Genomic DNA, 27,683 nt, shown 5'->3' with positions numbered 1-27,683 from the left:
ACCTTACAAAACTTTTGAGATATATCTGCATTGGACAGTCATTAAAGGAAAGTAACCAAAAAAATCTTTATGGTTTGGTTCTTTTGAAAGGTTATAAATACAGTGAAAAATAGCAGAATGCTGTGAAACCAATACTTAGAGGAATCCCAAAACAATGCCAAGAAACAGAATGTACTCATAGTGACTAATACATGCAAATACTGAAAATAAATTCTAACAGATTAAACAGGTTTTGTAGCAACTAAAAGGTATATTCAAATCATTCCAAAACAAATCAAGCTTAAAAATTTGGCAATCTTCCCTACTAATAAGAATAAAAGCTGACTAAGTAGCCTGAAAACATATAAATTATAGCCAATATCACTAGGTATAATTTTTTCAATGTGTTTTTAATTAAAAAGACGAATTGAATTAAATTATGGTTCCTGACTTCCACTTCAGTTGTTTGATAAATGTATTCATTTTTAATACTATATCATTTCACCCTGATGAAGTAATAAATCATAATCATCCTACAGAGTCATGAAGACAAAACTATCTTTCTGTTGAGAAATGCTACAACATTTTATCTCTTTTTGCTCATTTTTATATGGAATATCTGCCAAGTTCTCTAAAATTAAAGACAAAATACATATAATAAAAATATTTCCTTCATAATCTGCTTGTCAAATGCAGGCAGTTTGTAATGACCCAAGCATGTAATTCTGAGGGTATGCTACAACAAACCGCAGTTAAATGCACTACAACTTGAGGTAAAAATAGTTTAAAATAAAAGAGGTTCAGGATAAAATGGATATATAAGTCCAAATGCTTTGCTGTGATAATTCTTTATTCTTTGTAGTTAATGTGTTCAAATGTAATCAAGTCTTTTAATTTTGAAAATGAAAGTTAGCAAATGCAGAATATCTCTGGGTCAAAAACCTTAAACAAGCTTAAATGTCACAAGCTTTCTTTGAAACAAAATTATAGTCTGCTTTCATCTATAAGCAATGCCTTAGCAAATACCTACAATAAGCGGACCAAAAGCATTATTATTTCAATAGATATGAGACAGTATTAAAACCAATGCCGTTTAGACAGTTCAGATACTGAAATACAAATTTCAGGAAATTAGCTTATAGCTCAGATGCTAATAAACATGACTATTCATCACACTTGTGTTGCTGTGTGCTGGCACACTACAATGGAAGCAATATCTATTTCTGTGCTTAGGGAATGCCAGAGAAAACATTTCTAATATGTCATTATATATAAGCAGCATATTAGAAAACATTTCTAATATGTCATTATATGTAAACATTATATATGAAGTATCCTTATCAGTTTGAACAATGTATGCTACTTTTATCATCGGAAATAAACAATGTGGTTTGATTATATTCAGGCTTAATCTATAAAAATCTGCAGAGCCCCCAAACCTTGCTTTTAATCACATACAAAGAATCTTTTCCTTATTCTTCCATAAAAGCTAAAGTAAACACAAATTCAATAACACACACGCACACTTCTAAAATTCATAGCTCAACTGGTGTATTACTATATTACTTTTTCATATAGCCTAAGAAAAATTTAATAATAAACAATTACATGGATTAACATATTCCAAATGACGAAGAGTTAGAAAAAGCAATAACTCAACAATCTAATAGCTTCATTATAATTCATGAAGTCATACCTGATGACTTAGAGATTGAAAAGGCTCACGGGTTCCAGACTGCATGACCTTTCTATTTCCAGAAACCCCTAAAGATTGCATTTCCTATCTTACGAAAGATAATCACAGCTATCTCTATGTTTCAGCATCTTCAGGGCTAGTGAAGAAAACATCAAACAGCAGATCTGTCCGTATCTTTTTAAGCCATCGTGAAGATATCAAATCTCATCTACTGATTGTGGTCTCCCCTTTGCAGTTACAAACACCCCGTATTAAGGGAGGATGATACAGTTGTATTTGCTGAAGCTGCTAATGCTCTCTGAAAACGGTAGGCTTACTGCTTAGAGCAATTCTGCATCAGCAGAGAATGAGCCACATCCTTCAGGTTTCTGACTTCTGCTACTGTAAAGATTTCACTTGCCAAGGAGACTTTGATTTTCTTCTTTGTCAGAACTTTAAAAATAAGCAATGTTCTATTTAATTAAATATCTGATGTGTCTGTTGCAAATATCATGTTAAAATTTCAATTCTTAATTATCAAGCAGTTTTCTCCAGACATGATTGAGCTTTAATACAATAATTTAACAAGAAAAATTGTACTTTCTTTTAAAGGAATCTTCCCTCCAAACCACATGCATCATCACTCATCCAACTCATTAAAATTAAAAGTCCCTAAAACTGAAGAATTTTCATTTTGGCAATCTTTGATAAATGTATACAACAGTAGGTAGATAAATGGGTAAATACATATTCACTTTTAATTCTCAGGAACTTCACTTTTATTTTATATCTTCAAACCAACATGCTTCAAATCAAAATATCTTTTATATTTTTATTTAATATCTTCTACAGAGTTTAACACGCAAAAGACAATGTGCTAGTATCAAATTCCAAAAGAGTATGGTAAGTCTGGGAATGAAACCTATGTAAGTTATTGACATTTTTATTCTGATTTCTCATTGTGTCTTTTTAGTGTTCTTCAAAGCACTTATAATGCTTTCTTTTACCACATAATAGAATCAGAAAAATTTGAGACTGATAAAGTAGTCTGATAATAGAGAACCAATAACCCCTAAAATTACATATGAAAATACTTTCTTTTTAACATGTCACAAAAGATTGTGTTTTAGAAATAAAACAAAAAGTAGACTAAACTATAATCAATTCAACTGAATTAGAACATCAAGTACAACATATTATCCTAAAACAGCTTTCACATTATGGATAGCCTAATTAATGAATGAATACTTTATTAATATACCTATGAACACTGTATATACCTATGAACACTGTATATACCTGTGAAATAAACAAAATGAAATTTAATGATAACTAAAGTGGTATACAGAAAATATTTTAGATAGATGTAGACTAATAATAAATCAGTATAATTTCCCTTCTCCCACTCACATTTGATGAACATAATATGTATTATCACGAAGACTAGTAAAAATGAGTGAAAAGATTGGGCTTCCTTAAGAGACTGGGGAGGTGGGAGAAAGGGGAGATGTTGGTCAAAGAGCATAAAGTTCCAGTTAAGATGAATAAGTTCTGGGGACCTAATGAACAGCATAGTGACTATAGTTTATGAGAGACTGTATTATATTCTTAGAAACTGCACTATGGTAGTAAATATTTTGCTACTTACAAATGTATCAAATATATAAGTATTGAATCAACACATGTACACTTTAAATTTACACAATGATATGTCATTGTATCTCAATAAATCTAGGGGGAAAGTTATTATACCTTAAAAGTATACAATTTTTATTTGTAAAAAATAAAGAAATTGGGCTTCTTTAATAGCCTGATCCACACTATCCCCTTAGAGAAATTACTGCCTCTAACTGTACAAGTTCAGGCAAAGGGTTCAGTATTTTGGCTATATGTATACAATGACACATCTGGATAAAAAATCATATGTACAGAAATATGACCTATCTGTGCAGTATTTATTCTCTTGTAATCAAAATAGGTACTTATTCTTGAAGACCTAGCTTCTCAGTAAGGCCCTCCTAACCTATATCATCTCCCTTTCTATTAATATATTTATTCATGTATAAAAAACATCTTCTATGTGTCAGATACTGTATACGTGCTGTAGACTCCATGACAACACAAAATGTACCATTACAAAAGCAGATGATTAAGCAAGTATACTTTGTTATCACAGAAGAATCAATAGACATATGAGAGCATTAACAGGGCACCTGACCCTAATCGAGAAGTCAGAAAGCCAAGTAAGTACTGTTAAAATGGAGAAGATTCTGAACAGGCCACATTCGAGGAATGATAAATACAGCATGATTAGTCCCCAAAGTGCAAGGAAGATGGGGGAGAGATGAGGCTAGAAGGATAAGACACATTCCAATCACAAGAAGCCTCCAAAGCTGTTTAAAGAGTTTGAGGTTTATCCTTAAAGAAATGAGAAGCCATCAACACAATCAGTTTCCTGGCTACTGTGGATACTCAACTGAGTAAAACAAAACTGGAGGAAGAGAAACAAGTTATATAATTTTGGGCAGGGGCTAATGATGAGCTGAATCAAATCAACAGATTCCAGATATGCTTTTTAATTAAAAGGGATAGAATTTAGGGATTAAATGTGAGAAATGAGGGACAGAGAAATGCCAAGACTGATTCCTAACCTATTTTACATAAATTTCATTTTGACAATCAATATACATTTATCACATGCTCCCTTGTATTGTTATTTATACTTTTCATGTGCATATGTTTAGTTTTTATAAAATAGCCAGAAAATTATGAGAAGACTCATCTTATATTCCTTCTGTTCCTCTCATAATGTGCATAACTTTAATAAAATTATTATAAATGAATAAATAAATGAGATATAAACAGAAAATTTGAACATTTCTATCATAAATTTTGTCATAACATGAAAATAAACTTAGTTTTAATCAGTCTCTGGACATTATTAATTAGTATACATAATTTAAATTTCTTAAGTGTTTTCTTCCAACATATTTAACTGACCTTTGCAATAAAAATATGAAACCAAGAATACAAAGCAGCTTTTTTTTCCCCTTCGAATATTCATAGCAGTTTAATTCATTATAGCAACTGACACAAAATAAATACCTATCAACAAGAGAATGATACAGTCAATCTTTTATTTTTATTAGGTGCAGGTGCACAAGACAAAGTAATACTTAGACGTCTATCATTTATATCCCTTACACTGTGTGAACCTCCTTCCCCATCCACTATCCCTCTGACATCGCACCGAGCCATTACATTTCCATTGTCTCTATTCCTAATGCTATATTCCGCTTCTTGTAAGTATGTACATACTTATATATATATATGTATATGTATATGTATATGTGTATATATATATATATAAAATTATAGTTGGCATTCATTATTGTTCAGCTTCAGGTGTACAGTGCAGTGATCAGGCATCTACATCTTCCCTGAGGTGGTCTCCAAAATGGGACACGTGTCCATCGGATACCCTACAAAATTTTTACAACATTATTGATTACATTTCCTGAATTAATTTTCAAAACCCTGTGGCCATCTTGTGGTTACTGACTGTTTTCTAATCCCCTCACCTTCCCTCTTATCCCTACCTCCCGACCCATCTAGCAATCCTCAGTTTTTCCTGTCTGTCTCCAAAACTGTTTCTGATTAGTTCATTGACTTATTCGTTTCTTTAGATTCCACATATAAGTGAGATCATATGGTATTTGTCTTTCTGTCTGACTTATTTCACTTAACATTATGTTCTCTAGGTCCATCCATGTTGTTGCAAATGGTAAGATTTCTTTCTTCTTTATGGCCAAGTAATACTCTATTGTATAAATGTACCACAGTTTCTTAATCCAGTCATCTACCGATGGGCATTTTGGTTGTTTCCATGTCTTGGCTATTGTGTATAGTGCTGCAATAAACATAGGAATGCACAAAGATGTCTGAATTGGAGTTTTGGATTTCTCCGGATAGATACATAGGAGTGGAACTGCATAAGGTAGTTCCATTTTCAGAGTTTTGAGATACCTCCATACTGTTTTCCATAGTGGCTGCACCAATCTGCAATCCCACCAACAGTGCACAAGCGTTCCCTTTTCTCCACATCCTTGTCAGCACTTGTTGTTTGTTGATTTATTAATGATAGCCATTTTGACTAAGGTGAGGTGGTATCTCATTGTGGTTTTTATTTGCATTTCTCTGATGGTTAGTGAGGTTGAGCATTTCTTCATATGTCTGTTTGCCATCTGTATGTCCTTTTTAAAAAAATGTCTCTTCATGTCCTCTGCCCATTTTTTAATTGGGTTGTTTGTTTTTTTGGAGTTGAGTTGAGTGAGTTTTCTTATAAATTTGTGATATTAACCCCTTATCAGATATATCATTGGCAAATATCTTTTCCCATTCAGTAGGATCTCTTTTTGTTTTATTGATGGTTTCCTTTGCTGTGAAAAATCTTTTAAGTTTGATGTAAAAGTTTGTGTTTATTTTTTCTCTTACTTCCCTTGCACGAGGGGATATATCAGTAAAAATCTTACTCTGTGTAATGTCTGTGAAGTTTCTTCCTATGTTTTCTTCTAGGAATTTTATGGTTTCAGATCTTACACTTAAGTCTTTAAGTCATTTTGAATTTATTTTTGTATATGGTGTAAGGAGATGGTCCAGCTTCATTTTTTTGCATGTGTCTGTCCAGGTCTCCCAGCACCATTTATTGAATAGACTGTCTTTACCCCACCATACATTCTTACTTCCATTGTTGTAGATTACATGGCTATATAGGCATGGATTTATTTCTGGACTCTCTATTCTGTTCCATTGATCTATGCGTCTGTTTTTATGCCAGTACCATGCTGTTTTGATTACTGTAGACTTGTAGTATAATTTGATGTCAGGTGTTATTATACCTCCCACTTTGTTCTTATTTCTCAAGATTGCTGAGGCTATCTGGGGTCTTTTATGGTCCCATATAAATTTTAGGATTATATGTTCTATTTCTGTGAAAAATGTCGTTGTTAGTTTGATAGGAATTGCGTTGAATATGTATATTGCCTTAGGCAGTATGGACATTTTAACTATATTAATTCTTCCTATCCATGAACATTGTATGTGTTTCCATCTATTTGTGTCTTCTTTCATTTCTTTCTTCATTGTCTTATAATTTTCTGAGTACAGATCTTTTACTTCTTTGGTTAAATTTATTCCCAGGTATTTTATAGTCTTTGGAACAATTATAAATGGGATTGCTTTTTTAATTTCTCCTTCTGATGTTTTATTATTGGTATATACAAATCCAACTGATTTCTGAATATTAATTTTATATCCTACTACTTTACTAAATTCATCTATCAGTTCTAATAGTTTCTTGGTGGAGTCTTTAAGGTTCTCTATACATAGTATCATATCATCTGCATATAATGACAATTTTACTTCCTCCTTACCAATTTGGATGCCTTTTATTTCTTTTTCTTGTCTGATTGCTGTGGCTAGAACTTCCAGCACTATGTTGAATAGAAGTGAAGAAAGTGGGCAAACTTGCCTTGTTCCTGATCTTAAGGGGAATGGTTTTAGCTTTTCCCCATTGAGTATGATGTTAGCTGTGGGTTTATCATATATGGTCTTTATTATGTTGAGATATGATCCCTCTATTCCCACTTTCTTAAGGGTTTTTATCATAAATGGATGCTGGATTTTATCAAATGCTTTTTCTATTGATATGATCATGTGATTTTTATTTTTCATTTTATTAATGTGGTGTATCACATTGATTGATTTGCGGATGTTGAACCACCCTTGCATACCAGAGATGAATCCCACTTGATCATGGTGTATGATCTTTTAAATGTATTGCTGAACTCTGTTCACTAATATTTTGTTGAGGATTTTTGCATCTATGTTCATTAGCAATATTGGCCTGTAGTTTTCTTTTTTTGTGGTGTCTTTGTCTGATTTTGGGATCAGGGTGATAATAGCTTCGTAAAAAGTGTTTGGGAGTCTTCCCTCCTGGATTTTTTGGAAAAGCTTGAGGAGAATAGGTGATAATTCTTTTTAATACAGTCAATCTTATTATTCATGGATTCTGTATTTGTGAATTCATCTGCTCACTAAATATTTTTATTAAATTTATCGGGATGACATTGGTTAAAGTTACAGAGGTTTCGAGTGTACAATTATATAATACATCAACTATATATCGCATTGTGTGTTCACCACCCGAAGTCAAATCTCTTTTCGTCATCATATATTTGACCCCCATTACCCTCCTCTACCACACACTCCCTCTTTACCCTCTGGCAACTGCTAAACTGTTGTCTGTGTTTATGAGTTTTTGCTTGTTTGTCTTGTTCGTCTGTTGTTTTCAGTTGTATATCCCACGTACGAGTGAAATCATAAGGTTCTCGACTTTTTCTGTTCAACTTATTTCACTTAGCATTATAATCTCAAGATTTATCCATGTTGTTGTAAATGGCAGTATTTCACATTTTCTTATGAATGAGTAATATTCCATTATATATGTGTGTGTGTGTGTGTGTGTATGTACACACACACACACACACACACACACATATTACATAATTACCTCTTTAGAGATAAATATTTTCAGGTTTTGGGGTAGACACCCAGAAAAGGTATTGCTGCACTGTATGGTAACTCTATTCTTAATTTTTTGAGTAACCTCCATACTGTTTTCCATAGTGGCTGTACCAATTTATACTCCCACCAGCAGTGTATGAGGGTTCCTTTTTCTCCACAACCTCTCCAAGACTTATTACTTATTACCTCACATTCTAACAGGAGTGAGGTGGTATTTGGTGGTTTTGATTTGCATTTCCCTAATAGCTAGTGAAGTTAAGCATCTTTTCATGTATCTGTTGACCATTTGTATGTCTTCTTGAGAGAAGTATCTGTTCAAAGACTCCACCCATTTTTTAATTGGACTGTTTGTTTTGTTGTTGTTCAGTTGTATAAGTTCTTCATATGCTTTAGATTTTAGCCCCTTATGAGAGATGTTGTTTGCAAATACCTTTCCCTATTTGGTTGGTTGCCTCTTTGTCTTGTTGACTTTCTTTTGCTATGCAGAAGCATTTTAGTTTGATATACTCCCATTAATTTATTATATTTTAGCTTTTACTTCCCTTGCCTTTGAGATCAAATTCATAAAATCCTTTCTAAGATGAAGGTCCATAAGTTTAGTACCTATGTTTTCTTCTATGCAGTTTATTGTTTAGGTCTTATGCTTAGGTCTTTAATCCATTTTGAGTTAATTCTGATGTATGGTGACAGATAACAGTCTAGTTTCTTCTACACATAGTTTTCTATTTATTGAAGAGGCTTTCTTTTCTCCATCGTATGCTTTTGGCTCCTTTGTCCAAAAATATTTGTCCATATATATATATATATATATATATATATATATATATATATATATGTATATGTATGTATATGGGTTTATTTCTATTTTCTCAATTCTGTTCCATTGGTCTGTGTGTCCATTTTTCTGCCAATATTATGTCATTTTGATTATTGTTGCTTTGTACTATAAATTGAAGTTCTTTTTTCTCAGGAGTGCTTTGGTTATTTCAGGGTCTTTTGTGATTCCATGCAAATCTGATGATTTTTCCTTCTATTTCTCAAAAACATGCCATTGGGATTTTGATGAGGACTGCATTAAATCGGTGTATTGCATTGAGTAATTTGGCCAGTTTAACTATCTTGAGTCTTTCAATCCATGAACATGGATATCTCTCCATTTCTTTGTGTCTTCTTCAATTTCTTTTAATAATATCTTATAGTTTTCAGTGTATAGGTCCTTCATATCCTTTGTTAAGTTTATTTCTAGGTATTTTATTCTTTTTGTTGCAATTGCAAAAGGAATTTTTGTTTGTTCATGTTTGTTTTTCAATTCTTTTCCTGAAATTTCATTATTAGTAGATAGGAATGCAATGAATTTTTGTATATTGATTTTGTATTTTGTACAGTGATTTTGTATTTTGCAACTTTACTGTATCTGTGTATTGTTTCTAAAAGTTTTATGGTGGAGTCTTTAGGGTTTTCTTTATAAAGAATGACATCATCTGCAAAAACTGACAATTTGACTTCATTCCCAATTTGGATGCCTTTTATTTATTTATTTACTTACTTTTTCTTGCCTGATTGCTCTGGATAGGACTTCTGATACTATGTTGAATAACAGTAGTGAGAGGGGGCATCCTTGTCTTTTTCCTGATCTTAGAGGAAAAGCTTTCAGTTTTTTTACCATTAAGTATGATATTAGCTGAGGGTTTGTTGTATACAGCCTTTATTATGTGGAGGTACTTTCCTTCTATACCCATTTTATTAAGCATTTTAATCACAAATGGATGTTGTATCTTGTCAAATGTTTTTATACATTTATTGACATGATCACATGACTTTTATACTTTATTTTGTTTTGTGGTGAATCACATTGATTGATTTGTGTATGTTGTATCATCCTTGTGCCTCTGGGATGAATCCCACTTGGTCATGATGTACGAACATCTGACAATTAAGTTCGCGAACTTGTTGCAATGATGTTGCTAACCTTTTTTTATATCAGAGGTATTATTCATTATGAATTTGTGCCACTGGACAAACAGTTAAACAAGTTTGCTATTTGGAAATGATGAAAAGTCTGCATGAAAAGGTTAAACGACCTGAACTTTTTGCCAACAATTCATGGCTCTTGCATCATGACAATGCACCAGCTCACATGGCACTGTGAGGGAGTTTTTAACCAGTAAACAAATAACTGTATTGGAAGACCCTCCCTACTCACCTGATCTGGCACCCAATGTCTTCTTTCTTTACCTGACGATAAAGGAAATATTGAAAGGAAGACATTTTGATGACATTCAGGACATCAAGGGTAATACAACAGCTCTGATGGCCATTCCAGAAAAAGAGTTCCAAAATTGCTCTGAATTGTGGACTAGGCACTGGTATCAATGCATAGCTTCCCAAGGGGAGTACTTCGAAGGTGATAGTGATACTCAGCAATGAGGTATGTAGTACTTTTTCTAGGATGAGTTCGCAAACTTGTCTGACCTCATATAATCTTTTTAATGTATTGTTTTATTTGATTTGCTAGCATTTTGTCTCAGATTTTTGCATCTGTATTCATCAGATATATTGGTCTGCAGTTTTCTTTTCTTGTGTTATCCTGATTAGGTTTTGGAATCAGCATAATATTGGTCTCATAAAATTAGTTAAGAAGTTTGTCTCTTCTTCAATTTTTTGAAAAGTTTGAGAAGACCAGGTACTAAATCATGTTTGAATGTTTGGTAGAATCTACTGGTGAGCCATCTAGTCCTGGACTTTTGCTTTTTGGGAAGTTTTTGATGGTTATTTCAAATTCCTTGCTGTTGATCAGTCTATTTCAATTTTCTAGTTCTTAGTGACTCACTCTAAGAAAGTAATGTAGTTGGGATTTTTCTTGTTTCTTGAGATAGGCCTGTAATGATATAAATTTCCCTTTTAATACCACTTTGGTTGCATCCCCAAGATTTGATAAGCTGTATTTTAATTCTCATTTGTTTCTATGTATCTTTTGATCTCTCCTTCTATTTCTTCTTTGAGGCAGTCATTCTTTAGAATGTTGTTTAATCTCTTCGTATTTGTGGTAATGCTGAGCATAGCTGCCTTCTAAAGAAGCTCTTAATCTCTCTACCATCTAGTTAATAAAATCAGCTTAAACAGAAAAATTATTTATTTATAATCCATTACTTTACCTATATAATAATAACTTATTATGGACTAACCAATTAAAACTACTAGGTATCTATTTTTATTCATACAATATGTTACTCATAGCCATGTTAGTAAGGTATTCTCATCATAGTAAAAACACAATGCCTCTATGTTTTCCCTAACAAGTCTATCTAACAAAGGTTTGATAAAAGGGCCAGCCAAAACACAGCAAAACAATCTCTTGGTCTGAATGAGGAAATACCAAAAGGATTAAAAGTATAAATCAAAAGTCACAATCTGTTTAATGATTTGCTAAACCTCAGAACAGCCCAAATAATAAAGGATCAACATCTCGAAAACAGCTAGAGTTTTATAATAATTACCGCATTCTTAGCTCTTGCTTTTCATCTCAGAGACTATGATCCATTGTCATTTTATAGATGAGGTATTGAAATGTAGAGAAGTTAAGTGACTTATACAAGGTCACTTACTAATAGAACCAAGGCCAGAATTCAGAATTCCTGTCCTCTAGTTTCATGGCTTTCCGCAATATAAATCACTATGTCTTTTAATTACATCTTTGTATACTCTATATTCAGTAATTAAAATGACTTCCATTTTAATATTGTTTCTTATATTTTTGTTAGTTTGAGAAACAGTACATACTTCAAAAAGATATCCATGAACATAAAAAGATTTTTATATTGAAGTCTTTTTTTATCATAAAGTATTTTTATTTAAAGATAATTTATTTCAGAGAATATTTCTAAAAATCTAAGTAATTCATTTTGTTTTATAGACTACTGCTTTAAAAAGTGTAAATTAGTTCAACTTTTCAAAGTACTTCGGCAAAGTATATTAAGACCCTTAAAAGTATTCAGTCTTTTCTATATTTTCCAGTTTGGAGAGTCTGTCTGAAGGAATAATGCAGATTAAGTTTATGCACAAAGGTGTTTGGTATTACATTATTAGAAGAGAAAAAATAGTAATAATGAGAGAAAGGTTAATGAAATTATGATATAACAAAAATTGAATGTCATGTGACCACTGAATGTTACCAAGGAAAGATGTTAATGATAAAGGAAAATGTATATTATCATAGAATAGAAATGAAAAACAAGATCCCAATATATCTATGTAGTACAACCTCAACTGTCTAAAATGTACACTGAAAAAAACAGAAAAATATTTAATTTTAAAAGATGGTCCTTAATATGACTCATCTTACAAATATATACCTTCAGAGTTCATGTTTTTCTAATAAAAGTAGGAAAAAGTTTCTGAAGAACATTTTAATATTTCAACTCCTATTTTTCATGTGTTTCAGCTTTCCACTAAAAACTATACTTGAATTTTTAGTCTTTCTAATGTGTTGCTCATATTTCTGCTGTAATTTCATAAAATATTCCACTTTAAAGATAATTCTATATGTGCCTTGCATATAATTTATGTGTGTGATTGGTTATTTTCACAGTATTTATATTGTGCTGATACCAGTACAGACTGTTTTAGGCAAATTAGCTCTCACACAAGCTTCAATGTTATATAAAAAAAAAATTGAAAGAATTTTTGTGTCATGATTTTGTGTCATTATTTGTCTAACTAGTGATTGTGGTGTAATCTAAGTTAATTACTATGAACTACAGGACAACCGGAAGCACTGAGAGCACTGCAGAGTATCTACCTCTCTTATATGAGGGATGGTGGAAACTGCCTTATTTTCACTTTTACAAGCAATATTCGTTGAACTTGAGGGTATAGGTCACTAAGCATATATAGTATACAGTAAACACGTCAGGAAACAAAACCTTATAGATGGTGAGGAAACTGACCGTTCCCATTGAAATCCTAATTATTATGATAAATACTCGCGCCTGCCTAATAGTGTAGATGTTGTGGGGTACTGCAACACTAAATTTCAGTTTAGATGAAATATTTGCACATTAAAAAAATACATTTACCTGTCTAAATACCAAACTTCAATAATGTATCATGTCTTTTTTTTCCTCAAGTTATTAACAGATGGCATTTGGCTCACACAATATAGGAAAATAAAAGATGTAACAATTTATTAGATAACGTTAATTTTGTTTTTTAATAGCTACACCAGTTACAATAGTACTTCATATCTATACAGACAACTTAGAATAAAACAAGATCAGGAAGGGGGGGATCACTCATAAAATTTCATTGTATAGAGATAACCATTATTGATATTTTATTTCTAGTTTCTAATAAACATACTTAAAAACTATATTGAACTATTTATCTCTACCACGTATTATATTATGAACATTTCCATAAATCAATAAGCATTTTCTATTACAATGTTTAATAGCTAAATGGTATTCTATCAAATAGAGGTACCATATTTTATTTAACCAATCCCCTATTCTTAAACATTTTTCCATTTTTAAATATTATAAATTTTAAAAAATATTGTAAATAATAGTCTAACAAACATCTTTGCCAGAACTAGACATTATGCATCTCACAGACTTTATGTACAATAGTCTCAATAATTAAATATGAAAATAAAGAAAAGTGGGCACATATTAAGACAAAGGCTTAAATTAAAAATAATTAAACAAAATAGAGTTATCAAGTTTTCTAACAATAACAAAAACCTAGAATAAAATAAACTTGCCTTGTTTCTATGCTTATTAACAAAGACCTAGCACTGTTCCTTATGGAATATACCCAGGATTGTAAGCAAAGCAACAACCTCTTGAACAGATAACATCTCTATTAAAAGATGGCAAAGGAGACAAATTTAAAACCAACATGATTATAAATCTGATTATACCATGTATAAACACAATATTTTTTGTGTAAACTTATTCTCGTCAAGTACCATTCATTCCTAAGTAAATGGGGAGGGGAAACATAAATACAAATTTATAATGTGTTTGATCTTTAAAAGCTTTCATTGTTTAAAAATACCAATAAAATAATTATCTTTATGAGTGCATTTTTCTGATAGACTTAACTACTATTAACATGCAATTTGACATGGATAGATCTTGAGAATATCATGTTAAGCGAAATAAGTCAGACAGAAAAAGTCAAGAACCATATGATTTCACTCATAAGTGGGATATAAAACTGAAAGGAACAAGCAAACAAGAAACACAAAAACTCATAGACAACAGTTTAGTGGTTACCAGAGGGGGGAGGAGAGGTGATAGAAAAAGGTAAAGGGGCTCAAACTTGTGGTGATGGAAGGAGAACTGATTCTGGGTGGTGAACACACATTGCAAATATATAGATGATGTATTATAGAATTGTACACTTGAAACCTATAAAATTTATTAATCAATGTCACCCCCAGTAAATTTAATTAAAAAATAAAAATAAAAGTGTATATAAAGTGGTAGTTATGAAAAACTGAAAACAGGTTTTCACTTTTTAATTCTAATGTAGACAGGGTCATATAAATAAAAAACATAAATAAATATGATTTTTTAACAACAACAAAAAAAGTCAAAAAGTATAAATACCTGAAAACCCACATATTTGTCAAGAGGACCCACAGGGGTGTGGTTAACAGCACAGACTGTAGAGGCAGACTACAAAGTTTAACTCCTGATTCTAGGACCTTAGGATCTCTACGTTGTCTCTGCCTCAGTTTCCTTATGTAAAGTGATGAGAATTCTACTAGGGTTGTTGCAAGGATTAAATATAATTAATACACAGGAATCAGTTAAGGATTGCCTGGCACAGACTAATCACTGAATAAATATTTGCTACTGTCATTCCACAAAAGATTTAGCTATGGTTATAGGCTTGTTATAGTATCAAAAAAGAAAAAGAAAAAGTGAAGGAAAAACAACAGTATAAAATAAGATTATGAAATAATCATAAGTACATAAATAATAGAGGGGACTTTTCAAGATCTGAGGATGGGAATATAGAAACCCCAGGCTTCGTTGAGCAGAATGTATTTAAAAAAAAAAAATGGGATATAACACAACTTCTATATTACAGTGGCTTTGGAGTCAGTCAATCTTTGATTAAATGTTAGATTCACCAATTAGTGACCCCTGAGCAAGTTACTTAAGCTCCTAACCTCAGTTTCCTTATCTGTAAAATACAGGTAATAATGTTATATTTTCATAAGTTGTTTTGACGATTAAGAGAATATAAAGGGCAATCAGCACAGTCTACTAATATAAGTACAACAAATAATATTTATTATTACTATTATTAGTATTATCATTATTACTATTGGTTCAGTGGAGAGAAGAATTAATGGATCGTTTTAAAAGTTGATAAGCTAAAAGTAGAGGGGAAACTACATAATGGAAGACGACCAGTTACTTTCCCCTTAACACACTCAGTGGCTATCTCTCTGCCCTCATTCTCCTCAATTTTGGCAGCATTTGTTTCACAATCCTGACACAGAGTAACTACTGAATAAATGTGGTTGATATGTTAATGACCAGCTAGTTACCAAATCCAGCAACTTTTTTTTGTCTTTCTAATTTTCAACCTACCTGAAACTATTGTGTTGCTACCTAGTCAAAACCTCTCTACAGATGTGCTATTCCAGCATTTGATGACCTTCATGGTCTGAGCATGACACACCTACCCAGTTTTATCAACAGTACTCTCATTTAGTTGTCTGATACTCCACCCTAAACCCAATAGCTCACCATTCCCAATGATCATTCTGTACTTTAAGGGCCCTAGCTCTTCTCTTACCATTACATATCATCTTAGTTGAAATCTTGGTGCTGCCATTTATTAACTGCGGGACATTTTACAAGTTACAAAACTCCTAGGGGCCTATTTCCCAATAAGTAAGTGGAGATAATAACAGTACCTATCTACATAGTGTTCTTTGAGGATTAGATGAGTTCAAAATATAAAGTGCTTAATTCACACAGTGCCTACGTAGAACATAATAATTATTTAATGTTGTTAGAATGCATGCCTTTCTCCCTCAGATCCATAGGTCTAGATCCTATCTATCCATCAAAATTTAACAAAACATATTTTCCACGAACACTTCCCAGATCACATGCATTTGGTCTTACTTCTATCTCATACAGTTCTTTAACTAATCCTCAATTTTCCTCCCTAACTTCTATGAAACAGTTGCACTTTCTTTTAGAGCTATATATTGCCTTTCCTTTTTCTCATTCTCAATTATTAAGCTCCTTAAGACAAAAAATGTGTATAAAACTCATTTTCTTACCACACCTAACACAGTTCCATGAACTTAATATGTACTCAAAAATATTTATGAAATCGGTGAAAGAATGAAGTCCAACTGTCATTTTTCAAGCCACTAAAGTACAGATTTCTGTTTTAAATAGTTGTTTCAAAATTGGTACTCTTACAGCAAATAGAAGAGCAGTTTCAAAAATGACTCAAATAAGGGAAATATGATAAATGTCATGTAGCCATGGAACTTGCTGTCACGAAATGTATATTCTGTTGAATTCTTATTCTCTTTAGAGCTTATGGTGGTAGAATGCCTATGAAGAAGTTCTTAAATTTAATGAGTGTTCCTTAAGCCTGACTATAAAAAGAATTATAGTAATTATAAAAAATTTAAGTCTTGGGAATACATTTTATTAAACTATCCTAATGAATGAGAGCATAGAGATATAAGTGCAATGATGTTTATGGCAACAGAATATGTAATAGCAAAATATTGGAAAAAATCTAAAAGTTAACAAATAAATGTTTTGTTACACATAAATGGTTTTAAACATGTAGGTAAAAGACTTCAAGGAAGCACATTAAATTGCTAACAGCTATTATCACTGGGATTTTAGATTGAGGGGATGGCCAAGGAAGGACTTGTCTCCAAAATCATTACCTCCTAAAGGATGAAAATGAAACTAGATACAAAACACACAAAAAATGAAATTTTAAAATTACCAACACCATTCTCTTTTTCCCTCCAAAAACAATGACTATTGGGTATCTAAGAGCAAATTAAGTGGCATAAACAAAACATCAACAAGAGTCACTTGGTAAATAATATTCAAAATAGATACTGATTATAGGTGTGCTAAGAATTGATTTCAATCTGTGGCATAAGACAGAAAACTTCAGAAACACAGAGATAGGGAAGGACGAAAAACAATCTCTTCTCTACTCAATTAACCTTAGGATCTTAATTTCTCTGTATTTGAAAGTTATAATATTTATTCAGTCTCCATTTTATTGAAGTCCAGACATCTTACTGTTATTACTTTGAGGACAAAAAGTAATTGCTACATCACATTCACATACCCAAATATTTTTGCTCAGTTAAAATTTCACATTCAATCTTTTTGGTATATAGATATATGGAGAATTAAATGGATTAACGGAATGTAGTCTAACAGCCATAAGGACTTTTACTATAGGACACAGAGATGTAAACAATTACTCAGCATTGACATACCAAGATTTTTAAAATAATCTATCTCAATATCATCTACATCCCACAATAATTTTAAACTAAAATAATTACCTATATTAAAAGCATAAAACACTGAAAAAATGAAATGTTAATATTCCTTCCAAGAAAAAGTTTGCAATTTTATTTTCTCTTGACTGATGGCTACCTTTTAAGTTATAAATTGTGTTAAGATTTTAAATCATTTTAAATTAATTAGGTGAACTGGCAAACTCATATCAAACATACTTCTTTCACAGGACATAAATTAAACAAGAATCTAAACTATTCTGGCCACAGGCACAAATACAAAAGTTTGTCATGCCTCCATGTTTTTCCATGTAAGCCTTTTTCGGTACCTTATTCTTTCCCCCTTTTCCTTCTAATACAAATTCCTTTCCATAGAAAAGTATACACAAAAACAGAAAGGTTCTATAGCTTTTTTTTACTAACCTGCTGTAGTTTCTGAATTTTATTCATTTTACAGTGTGCTGCTTAAATACTATGAGGCGTATAAGAAGTAAAATAGGGTCTCTGGCCTTAGGCAATTTGAAGCAGGTTTGGAGGAAAATAAACCTGTATACAGATAAAAGTAGTGCAAATATATAAGTTGTACATCCAGGATTTATGGGAGTTGGGTCTGAACCCTTGTGGAGTTTTTTATGGTTGATTTCTAAATTCAAATTATTTATTGTCTCAACCCCACAATTTTGATTTGTTTATTTACACTAAGCAGCCATGATATCAGGTCATATGCAATCAATGATGTGTCTCAGAGTCACACATGTTCTAGACATTATTGGAGGATGTAAATAAAGTGAGTAATAAAAAGGATGGCCAGCTATCTGTCAAGAGTCCTCAAAGATTGGCATTACCTTAGTGAATGTGTCAAGTTTTGAGTATTTCTCTTAAACTTGCACCCTAAGAAATACAATTTTGTTTGTTGACCAAGATTTGTTCATTTATAATGTATGACTGCTGAGGTGCTACTGTCTCTTCATTGCATCACCTTGGAAAGCCAAACTGTAATTAGAAATTCTTTTAGTGAGCATAGCATCAAACCTAGACGGGTTAGTTACAAGATTGGAACACTTGATTGTTTAAAGTCAAGATGTCCCATCTATACCCACATAAGTCATGAGAGGTGTGAGATAGGTTGAGCTCTCAGTTCCCTGCACTGGACTTGAGGGACTCTGTCAGCATTTGCCCCAGTGACTTTCTTTACCCATGCTCTATTGGCTGCTGACTATTCCCCCAGAATAACAGTCTTTCTTTAGCAATGTTAATACTCAAATTGATTTTAATAAACTTTTTTAAGTTTGGGAGTCATTTGATCCCTTAAAGCAATGTTTCATATCTTTATGTATTAAGTGTTGGCTTTAAGGTTTAATTTTCATAAGGAACTCTCATTACCTTATATTCAAACACTTGGGGTGCAACTTGCTGCAACAAAATTATATCATAATGCAAACAAGGAATATTTTTCTCTCAATGAAATGAGTCAAATGTGTACAATGTTCAAAATGTCAGCCCATAGAAAAATGCACCTCAATAATTATGCTTATATATATTTTTGAATAATTATATAATTTTATATTACTACATATCTACATAAAATTTTCTAAACTCTCTGAAAAATGCTAACTTGTGAAAAGGCAAAGGACCACATTCCAATGTCTGGAAAAACATATTTACAAGTCTCTCTTCCGGAGTGTCATCCTCACAGGGTACACTGTACATTTGTATAAAGCAGAATTTAAGTCTTACTTCATAAGTGAATGTTTCTTCAGCTGCTCTGTACCTGGCTGACTAGGCCTTCCTCCAAAGTTCTGTTATTAACCTCACTCATTTGGCATTTAGCCTATGCCACTTCACATTGATATTTCTTTTTATGCATGTAGCCTCCAAATACACAACATTTTACTTGAACAACTATTATGCTAGTTTACCATTTACGAACTTGTTTCATTATATTCATGTACATGCCTTATCTCCTCCTTAGCGTGTAAACACCTCAAGAGAAAGGATTTTTAATTTGCATATATACACATTTGATACATGTTAGCAAAACAAAAGAGTAAGAGGCTATCTGCTCAATAATACCCCTAAAGGTAGGAAACATAGTTCATCATTCTTGAAAATCATAAACTTGAGTGCATAGTAAGTGCTCGATTATATTTATTTTTCAAATGGTGACAACTTTCATTACACATCTACAGGAACATAGTCTCTAACTTTTTAAACTAAATTCAGAACTTTCTCTTTTTAAGGAGAATAAACTATTGAGTGAAATCTATATAAATATGCTTTTTATTTCCTCAATGTACAACGAAAGTTTATACTTGTATCTCATTGCATCATATCTAATTGCAGAAAATAAAACATATTTTACACAGTCTCTCTATACACACATATCTAGAGTCTATATTCATGTATAAATAAAATTAATAGCTATACTAATGTGGTCATCATTTCTTTCAAATTCCAGTTTAAGAGAACTGATCCTGTGGTGTTGACCTCAGACCATTTAGTACACTACCTACCAAGACCTGCCATAGTATAAAAGGACACCAGATAAGCTGGGCTCTGTCTGAATAGCACTGGAGACAGAGCAGGCAGATTGGGCAAGCTCGCACACTGTGATCTAGGACAGAGGAAAAATGCCAACAGAGCCTGAAATTCTCAGCTTCAGCTGTCATTCCATATTTTACTGGATTGAGAAATTATGTTACTAAGGTAGAACTTTCAAATTCATTCTGAAGATTAGGATATGCCACGGATCCACTGTTTTCTTTGGAGAACAAAAAAATTTCAAGTAGTCTGCAAACATGGGGTGCTCAGGGCAGAGCATGCCAAAAAGAAGCTAGATGAAGAATCTCAATGGAAATGCACCAGAAGAAAAGGTGAAAGGTCCAAAGATGTATTTCCTTGCTTCATGATTTTGCCAAGGGCCATCTGTACTTACTGCATAGTTAAATTGCCCATTAAAGTGCTGATTTGACTAGAAGAAAACTTTGCTGCCCAGAAGCATTAATAAAAAAAGTATACTACCAGAAGCTAAACAATAATGAATGCCAACTATAATTTTATATATATAATGTGATGGCTCGGTGCGAGGTCGGAGGGATAGTGGATGGGGGGAGGGGGGTTCACAGTGTGAGGGATATAAATGATGAACGTCTAAGTATTACCTTGTCTTGTACACCTGAAACTAATAATTTTTTTTAAAAAAAGCCTTAGGGGAACAAAATAAAGTATGCTATAATAATATCTGGAAAGATCTTACTTGGAAAAGACTTTGATTACTAACTCTCAATTACTGGAAAATCAATAGTCCAGTGGGACAGCACTTTACTTATTTTCATACATAACTTTCCCTTTATTCCTTCCTGATTCATGAAGCCAACCACTAAATTACATTTACAAGCATTGTGAAAATAAGTTTTTCTTTAGTTGTGAGTGGAAGACTAATGAAAGGACATAAAAGTACCAAAAGAGATACTTTAGTCAGTTCTAACTCAATAAAAATGATTATTTTCTATAACATCAAAGAAATAGTTCCAAAACACAATTTTTCGAAATATAGCTTTGATTGTAAAAGTTTTAGTAAATAAATCTGAGTAAATAATTAGTGAAATGATATGAAGTTGTGGTCTTAACTACCAAACCTCAGTGAGTACTAATGAATTTCAGATTCTACACAAGAGATGTATTTAAAGACTCTATTTGGGTCAATAACTTTATCATCATTATTCTAGAATATACGTTTCATTATTCTAGAAACAAAAAAAAATGAAGAAAATATTCTTTCTTTAAGGGTATAAAATTACAAAATTATAAGCGATAGCAAGAGGTCATTAAGTCAAACGATTGTGCCTCAGTGAAGATTAACACCTAAGCCTTCTAAAACACATGATTTTTCCACTATTTTTAGACATGATAGAGAATGGAGAACTTTTCCTTTGTAACACTATTTAGTATTTACTTTGAAAACAAAATTTTTTAAAACTTTGTTTATAAGTAATTTTCTTACTATAATTTAAACCTATTTCGTTTTGTTCTGATCATTGAATAAAATATAATTATATTATTATTTTTATGAATAAGAAGTAATTACATTGGGAGAAAGATGAACATTTCTTACCATGTTTCTTAACATGTAGACATTGCTTAACAAATGTGTACAGTTTCTTTAGTAAATGTAAATTAGAGAAAAAAACCTGTGAAATTAGGAAAGACTACATTAAAGTTTTAAATTTTTATAATTCATTTAATTACATAAATGAACTGACACTTGCTAAATTGGTTTATATGATCATCCCAATTTATAAATCCAAGATAGTGTTTTAAAATCATATCTATTTCTTTTTTCCCAATTGCTAAAATATACTTGTTTATTACAGAAACCATGGAAAACAAAGAGCACAAAGAAGAATAACCTACCTGTAGTTTTAACACACTGAGACAAGCCATTGCAAACATTTTGATGTATGTCACTCCAATACTTAAATACATGCACAGAATCATACATATTTTGGTAAACTTTTCTTCCACTTAGGAATTCATCATGCATGTTTACTGATATTTTCTTTAAAAGTCTTCTACAACCTAATGCTAATGGCAGGACATCAATCAATCACAAGGACAATATTATTAATTAACCAACATGATTTGTGATATTTTGCTATTGTAAACTGTGCAGCAATATAACCCCTACATACAATTTTGCTCAGACTTTCGATTATTGTTTTTGTTTTAAATTAATTACTGGAAGTAAAATTTCTCTGACAGAAGAAATTAACACTCCCAATGAATGTTGCCATAGTACCCTTTAAGAGGAATGAAACTAATTTGTACCTGTACCTAAGTGGTAAGTGCCCTTTTCCCTATCCTTCCCTCATCAGTACTCATTATTACAAATCTTTTAAACTTTAACAAATTGGTATTTGAACAAAATGTATCTCAATTTTATACCAGTTTGTCATTTCTGTTACTATTGAGGCAATTGGTAACTTTTTCGAGAACTGCTTGTTCACTTTATTCTTCCACAAGGACGTTGGCAATGTGCTTTGTCAACTCCTTCTCTCAATCCCAGTTTAAGGGATTTGATTTTAAGATTGTTTATAAAAGTTGCTCATACACCAAAACTATCAACCCTTGAGTACCACATATGCTGTAACTCTTTTCCAAGTCTGCCATTTGGTTTTTAAATTTATTTATTCTGTGTTTAATAATTTCCCCTTGAACCTTGGGCAACTCAGCTTCAACCAAATTCTCTCTCCTCTGGCTTTCCTTTCTCCACCTTCTTATTCGGTACTAACTGCTCTGACCCCAGATCCTTCTATTTGACATTATAGAATTTGATTTCCATTCTCACCATCGGACTATGACCTCCTTAAAAGGCAGGCACTTTGCCTTTCTTAATATTCAAACCTTTATAGTATATAATCTCCAGTAGATATTTATTAACTATTTACTGGATGAAAAAAATAAAAGGATAAGCTTTTGCCCCGGTGCAATTTCCAGAGAGGGAAACTTCTTAATAGCCCTATTACTTAAAAAGTACAATATTTAATGATATCATAACATCCACTCCAGGCTCAAATGCAACATCTTTGACCGTGAATTATTTTGATGGATATTACCTCTCTTTGTGGAAATGTAGTTTTTTAAACAAGCTTCCCTGATCAAAGAATGAATTAATGTAAAGTAAAATACTGATTCTTTTCTCATTTTTAACCTTCCTGATTATATCTTTTAAAATTTAGTAATTGATAAACATCTTGGATAATCTGGTGTAAATGTAACTAACATTAAGTCAAATAACCTGGAATGATAGTTATCAGGATATAAAGAAAGGGGTTAATTAATTTTTGCGTAGTAGTTAAAAGCAGTGAAGTCAAAGTGCTTGAGCTCAAATACCAACTTTAGCACTTACTAAGTGTGTAATCATAGACAAATTACTTAATCTCTCTAAACCTCTATCTCTTCATCTATAAAAATAGGGTTGGTGTTAGTACATGCCTCACAGAATGATTGTGAAGATTATATGAAATGACATAGGTAATGCATCTAACACGGGGTCTAGAACATAGTAAACACTCAATAAATGGTAGCTATTATTAGTTTTTAACTGACATACCCAGTGGTGCTTAAAAGAATCATTAACCATAACTGAATAAATAAATCCCTACTGGTAATCACCCTGGATCTAGCAAAACTGAGTTGCCCTGGTGATAAGCAGCTGAACTGCGAGTCAATGCCTGCAATTAGGCTGTCTGCCCTTATCTTCTCGGTGGGGTCCATGTGTGAACCTGCTGCTTATCTTCTCTTCCTACAACATCTTCACTCACACAGCATGTGACTCCTTGTCTCAGAAGCAGCAACTCTGGAAGATGACTTCCCATTTCTGCCTACGCTCTCCTCAGACCCCTGAAATTGTGCAATAAACTCGTACCTTAAGTTATGTCATCACAAGCATTTCACCTATATTTGTCAAAACCCACCATCCATGCTTCAAGACAAAGACACATACATAAACTTCATTTTACTTATTAACCTCTTAGGAGCCAAGCACTTTTATTTAATTGTTGCAAAAAAGCTGTGAGGTGGATATTATGTCTATATTTTACAGTTGAGGCTCAGCTACATGAAGCAGGTTGTCCAAGGACACAGTGGCAACAGTCTTACCTTTGCCTTTTATAAGAACCCAAACCCCAGGTGCACATGATTGTCGCAATTACCAAAAAGTGGAAACAATTCAAATGTGTGTGTGTGTGTGTGTGTGTGTGTGCGCGCGTGCGTGTGCGTGCATGAAGAGGAGGACTTTGTTCAGTGAGTATAGGAGTACAGGGAGCAAGATTACAAAGTTTTTGATCTAAGAAACAGCTATGACTGTTTTGGAACATAGAAAATTGGGGTTAGGAAATATGATCTAATTAATAGAAAGCATAGTGGAATAAAATTCAGAAGACTGTGTTATCATAGATACGTCACTACATATTTCTGGCCTCTGATTCTCATCTCCAAAATGAATATGACCTGTATAGTCCTTTCTGGTTTCCAAATTTTATGAGCCTCCTTCTAGGTGGATTCATGAGACATGATGATTAAGTTTTAAACAGTACGTGACTGATGTGAAGTGCAGACAGCAAGGTGCTGACTCATGTGCATGAATACGAGCAGCCATCTGCAGGCAAAGAAAGAGCATGAGTCCATTATGTTCTCTATGATACTTACAAAATAGATCTGGGTTGACAGAAAATGATAATGAGGATTTTTAAGTAAGTGTCATCAACTTCACACAAGATGGAGAGAGATGGCTGCAATTTGACATTCTTTTAAATATATATTTGTTTATTTTTCAATTACAGTTGACTTACAATGTTATTTTAGTTTCAGGTGTACAACATAGTGATTAGACATTGTAAACTTATCAGGTGATCACCCTGATACATCTAGTACCTATATGACACCATAAATACTCATTACCATATTATTTACTATATTCCCTATGTTATACTTTACATCCCCATGACTATTTTGTAACTACCAGTTGGTACTTCTTAATCCTTTCCCCTTTTTCATATATTCTCTCAACTCCCTCCCATCTGGTAACCATCAAAATGTTCTCTGTATCTATGAGCTTATTTCTGTTTTATTTGTTCATTTATTTTGTTTTTTAGATTCCACGTATGAGTGAAATCATATGATACTTAACTTTACCTGACTTATTTCACTTAGCTTAATGATATTCTTTAAGTAAAGTTGGTTAAGCACATACCCCAAAGCTTTTTACTGAACTGAGAGAAGTGAAAAGAAAATAATGTTATGTCTCAATCTATTGCTAAGTCATATCATGTGTCCTTTAAAATATTACTAGTATCTAGCTCTTCCTTGGTATCTGCAGAGCCATTATTGTACATTATTATGTACAAGTCATTATTCTATTTATGTGATAGGTTCGAGGCTCAGTTACTATATTTATTTTACATATGAAAAAACTGATACATAAAGAAATCAGTTGACCTGACATGATTTGGCACAGTTCGAATCAGAAATAAACCTGGATAGTTTCACTATTGTACACAGAGCATAATCCCTTTGTTTTGTCCTCCAAATCTTTGATTTTTAGCATGGCAACAGAATGCTACTTTTAGAAGGTGTCCAGGGGTCATGGATGCAGGGTGGACAAAGGGTATGTCCTGAAATCACATGGTCCTCCCTTTCCCCCTTTGTTCTATTCATGTGGTCTCTCAATTTTCAAATGTTTACGTTGGGGGCATTTTTGTTCATTATCTTCACCCACCTCATTTTCTTGCTTTTCTATTTTTCACTGTGTATTTTAAAATGTTAACATTATAGATTCATCTTTCCTTGTAACCTGACTTATTTTTAGGCCCAACTGAATTCCTCTGAGGACCCAAATCTGTCCTAATCAGGATGATCGGCTTAGATAATGAATCTGGGGGAAATGGAAAGTGACTGAGTATAAAAAGGGGATAGAGCATTGCAATCAAGCTCTGGATACTTCTGAATACCTTCTAAGATATGGAGAAAGTACTTTATTTACTTAAAAACTGGCTCATTTTTGCAATTTATAGAGAGGAAGTACTGTACACATAAAGCCAGATGCTCAGTTTCTCTCAGACATGACTTTATTCAATATAGAAAAAATTGTTTGTATTAATGCCAAAATGAATGATTACACAGATATTTAAAATTGAGACATTTAACAAAACAACAAAAGACCAAAAAAGGGGATGAATGACCTTTATTTGTATTTTAAATGGCATTTTAGCATTTGCATTCTTGGTCTATGAGGGAGCCCATAATCGCAGAAGGAACATGAACTGATTATTCCTATCCACCCAGACCCCATGGTTATATCATAAGGGCTACAAGAGTCTCTTAAAGCAATACCTTTTGGTGACCTACCTGATGCACTTAGGAGTCCTTCGTGGTCTCCTTTGATAACCTGAAGACAGCTCTGTGCTCACATAAATATAAAATCACACCCATAAGTGTTGTGCCTACAATCTCAAAGTGATTCACGGAGCCCGTGAAACCTATCCATGGTCTCTGGCCCTCAGGTCCTAGGAGATTAGCATAAACAGTGTTTTCCCAACCTAGTTAAAAAATAGAATTCTAATTCTGAATAAAAATAGGAAAGTAAAAAATACATTATTTCATCGAGGGTATCAAATACTTGTGACAGAAGAATCAAAACAGGTATAAAAGAGCAGAGCCAAAATTTCAAAATTTTACTGTGAAAATCTTTTAAATTAAACAGAATATGCTTACCTATTTCTTTTTCTTTTTTTTTTTTTGGTAAAAGTGAATTGGAGCAGAAAATAGCTATTTTATATTTAAATAAACAAAATGAGACATGTAAAAGAAAATACAAGGAAAAAAGAGTCCATGGAATTATATAATTCTTTGGGAGTTAAGAAGGGGCTTAGAAGAGGTCTAGGCAAGGCCTCTTATTTTATAGATGAAAAGGGAAAGCCAAAGAGGTTCAGACTTGCTAAAAGTCACATAGCTAACAAGTGACTTGCTAAAGTCACATAGCTAAGAAGTGTAGCATAGCATAATGATCTCAAGATCCATCCATGTTGTTGCAAATGGCAGTATTTCATCTCTTATAGCAGAATAGTATTCCATTGTGTATATGTACCACATTTTCTCTATCCAGTCATTTACCATGTTTCCCCAAAAATAAGACCTAGCCAGACCATCAGCTCTAAAGGGTCTTTTGGAGCAAAAATTAGTATAAGACCCAGGTCTTATTATCATGAAAACAGGGTATCAAAGGACACTTTGGTTGTTTCCATATCTTAGATGTTGAGATTATTATGCTAAGCGAAATAAATCAGACTAAAAAAGTCAAGAACTATATGATTTCACTCATATGTGGGATATAAAACTGAAAGC

The 27,683-nt window shown here is 32.5% G+C and overlaps 1 protein-coding gene across 14 annotated transcripts in view; it reads right to left on the bottom strand.

Annotated features, from left to right (window-relative positions):
• The window catches only part of SLC4A10 (solute carrier family 4 member 10), a 264,790-nt gene that overhangs the window by 190,601 nt on the left and 46,506 nt on the right, over positions 1–27,683 (bottom strand). For 5 of the 14 annotated variants that reach the window (XM_081052803.1, XM_081052793.1, XM_081052805.1 and 2 more), the window contains exon 1: positions 1,676–1,886. The exons of 7 other annotated variants lie outside the window; for them this stretch is intronic. In XM_081052803.1, the coding sequence (XP_080908929.1) occupies positions 1,676–1,756 (81 nt within the window). In that variant the 5' untranslated portion in view covers positions 1,757–1,886. Of the gene's footprint in view, positions 1–1,675; positions 1,887–27,683 lie in introns of those variants that run through there. 2 more of the 14 variants (XM_081052802.1, XM_081052796.1) reach the window with 1 other exon arrangement.

The sequence above is a fragment of the Rhinolophus hipposideros genome, assembly GCF_964194185.1.
Source record: "Rhinolophus hipposideros genome assembly, chromosome: 6".
NCBI classification, from domain to species: Eukaryota; Metazoa; Chordata; class Mammalia; order Chiroptera; family Rhinolophidae; genus Rhinolophus; species Rhinolophus hipposideros.
The sequence above is the reverse complement of the archived record's forward strand: the minus strand, read 5'-3'. Positions and strand labels throughout refer to the sequence as shown.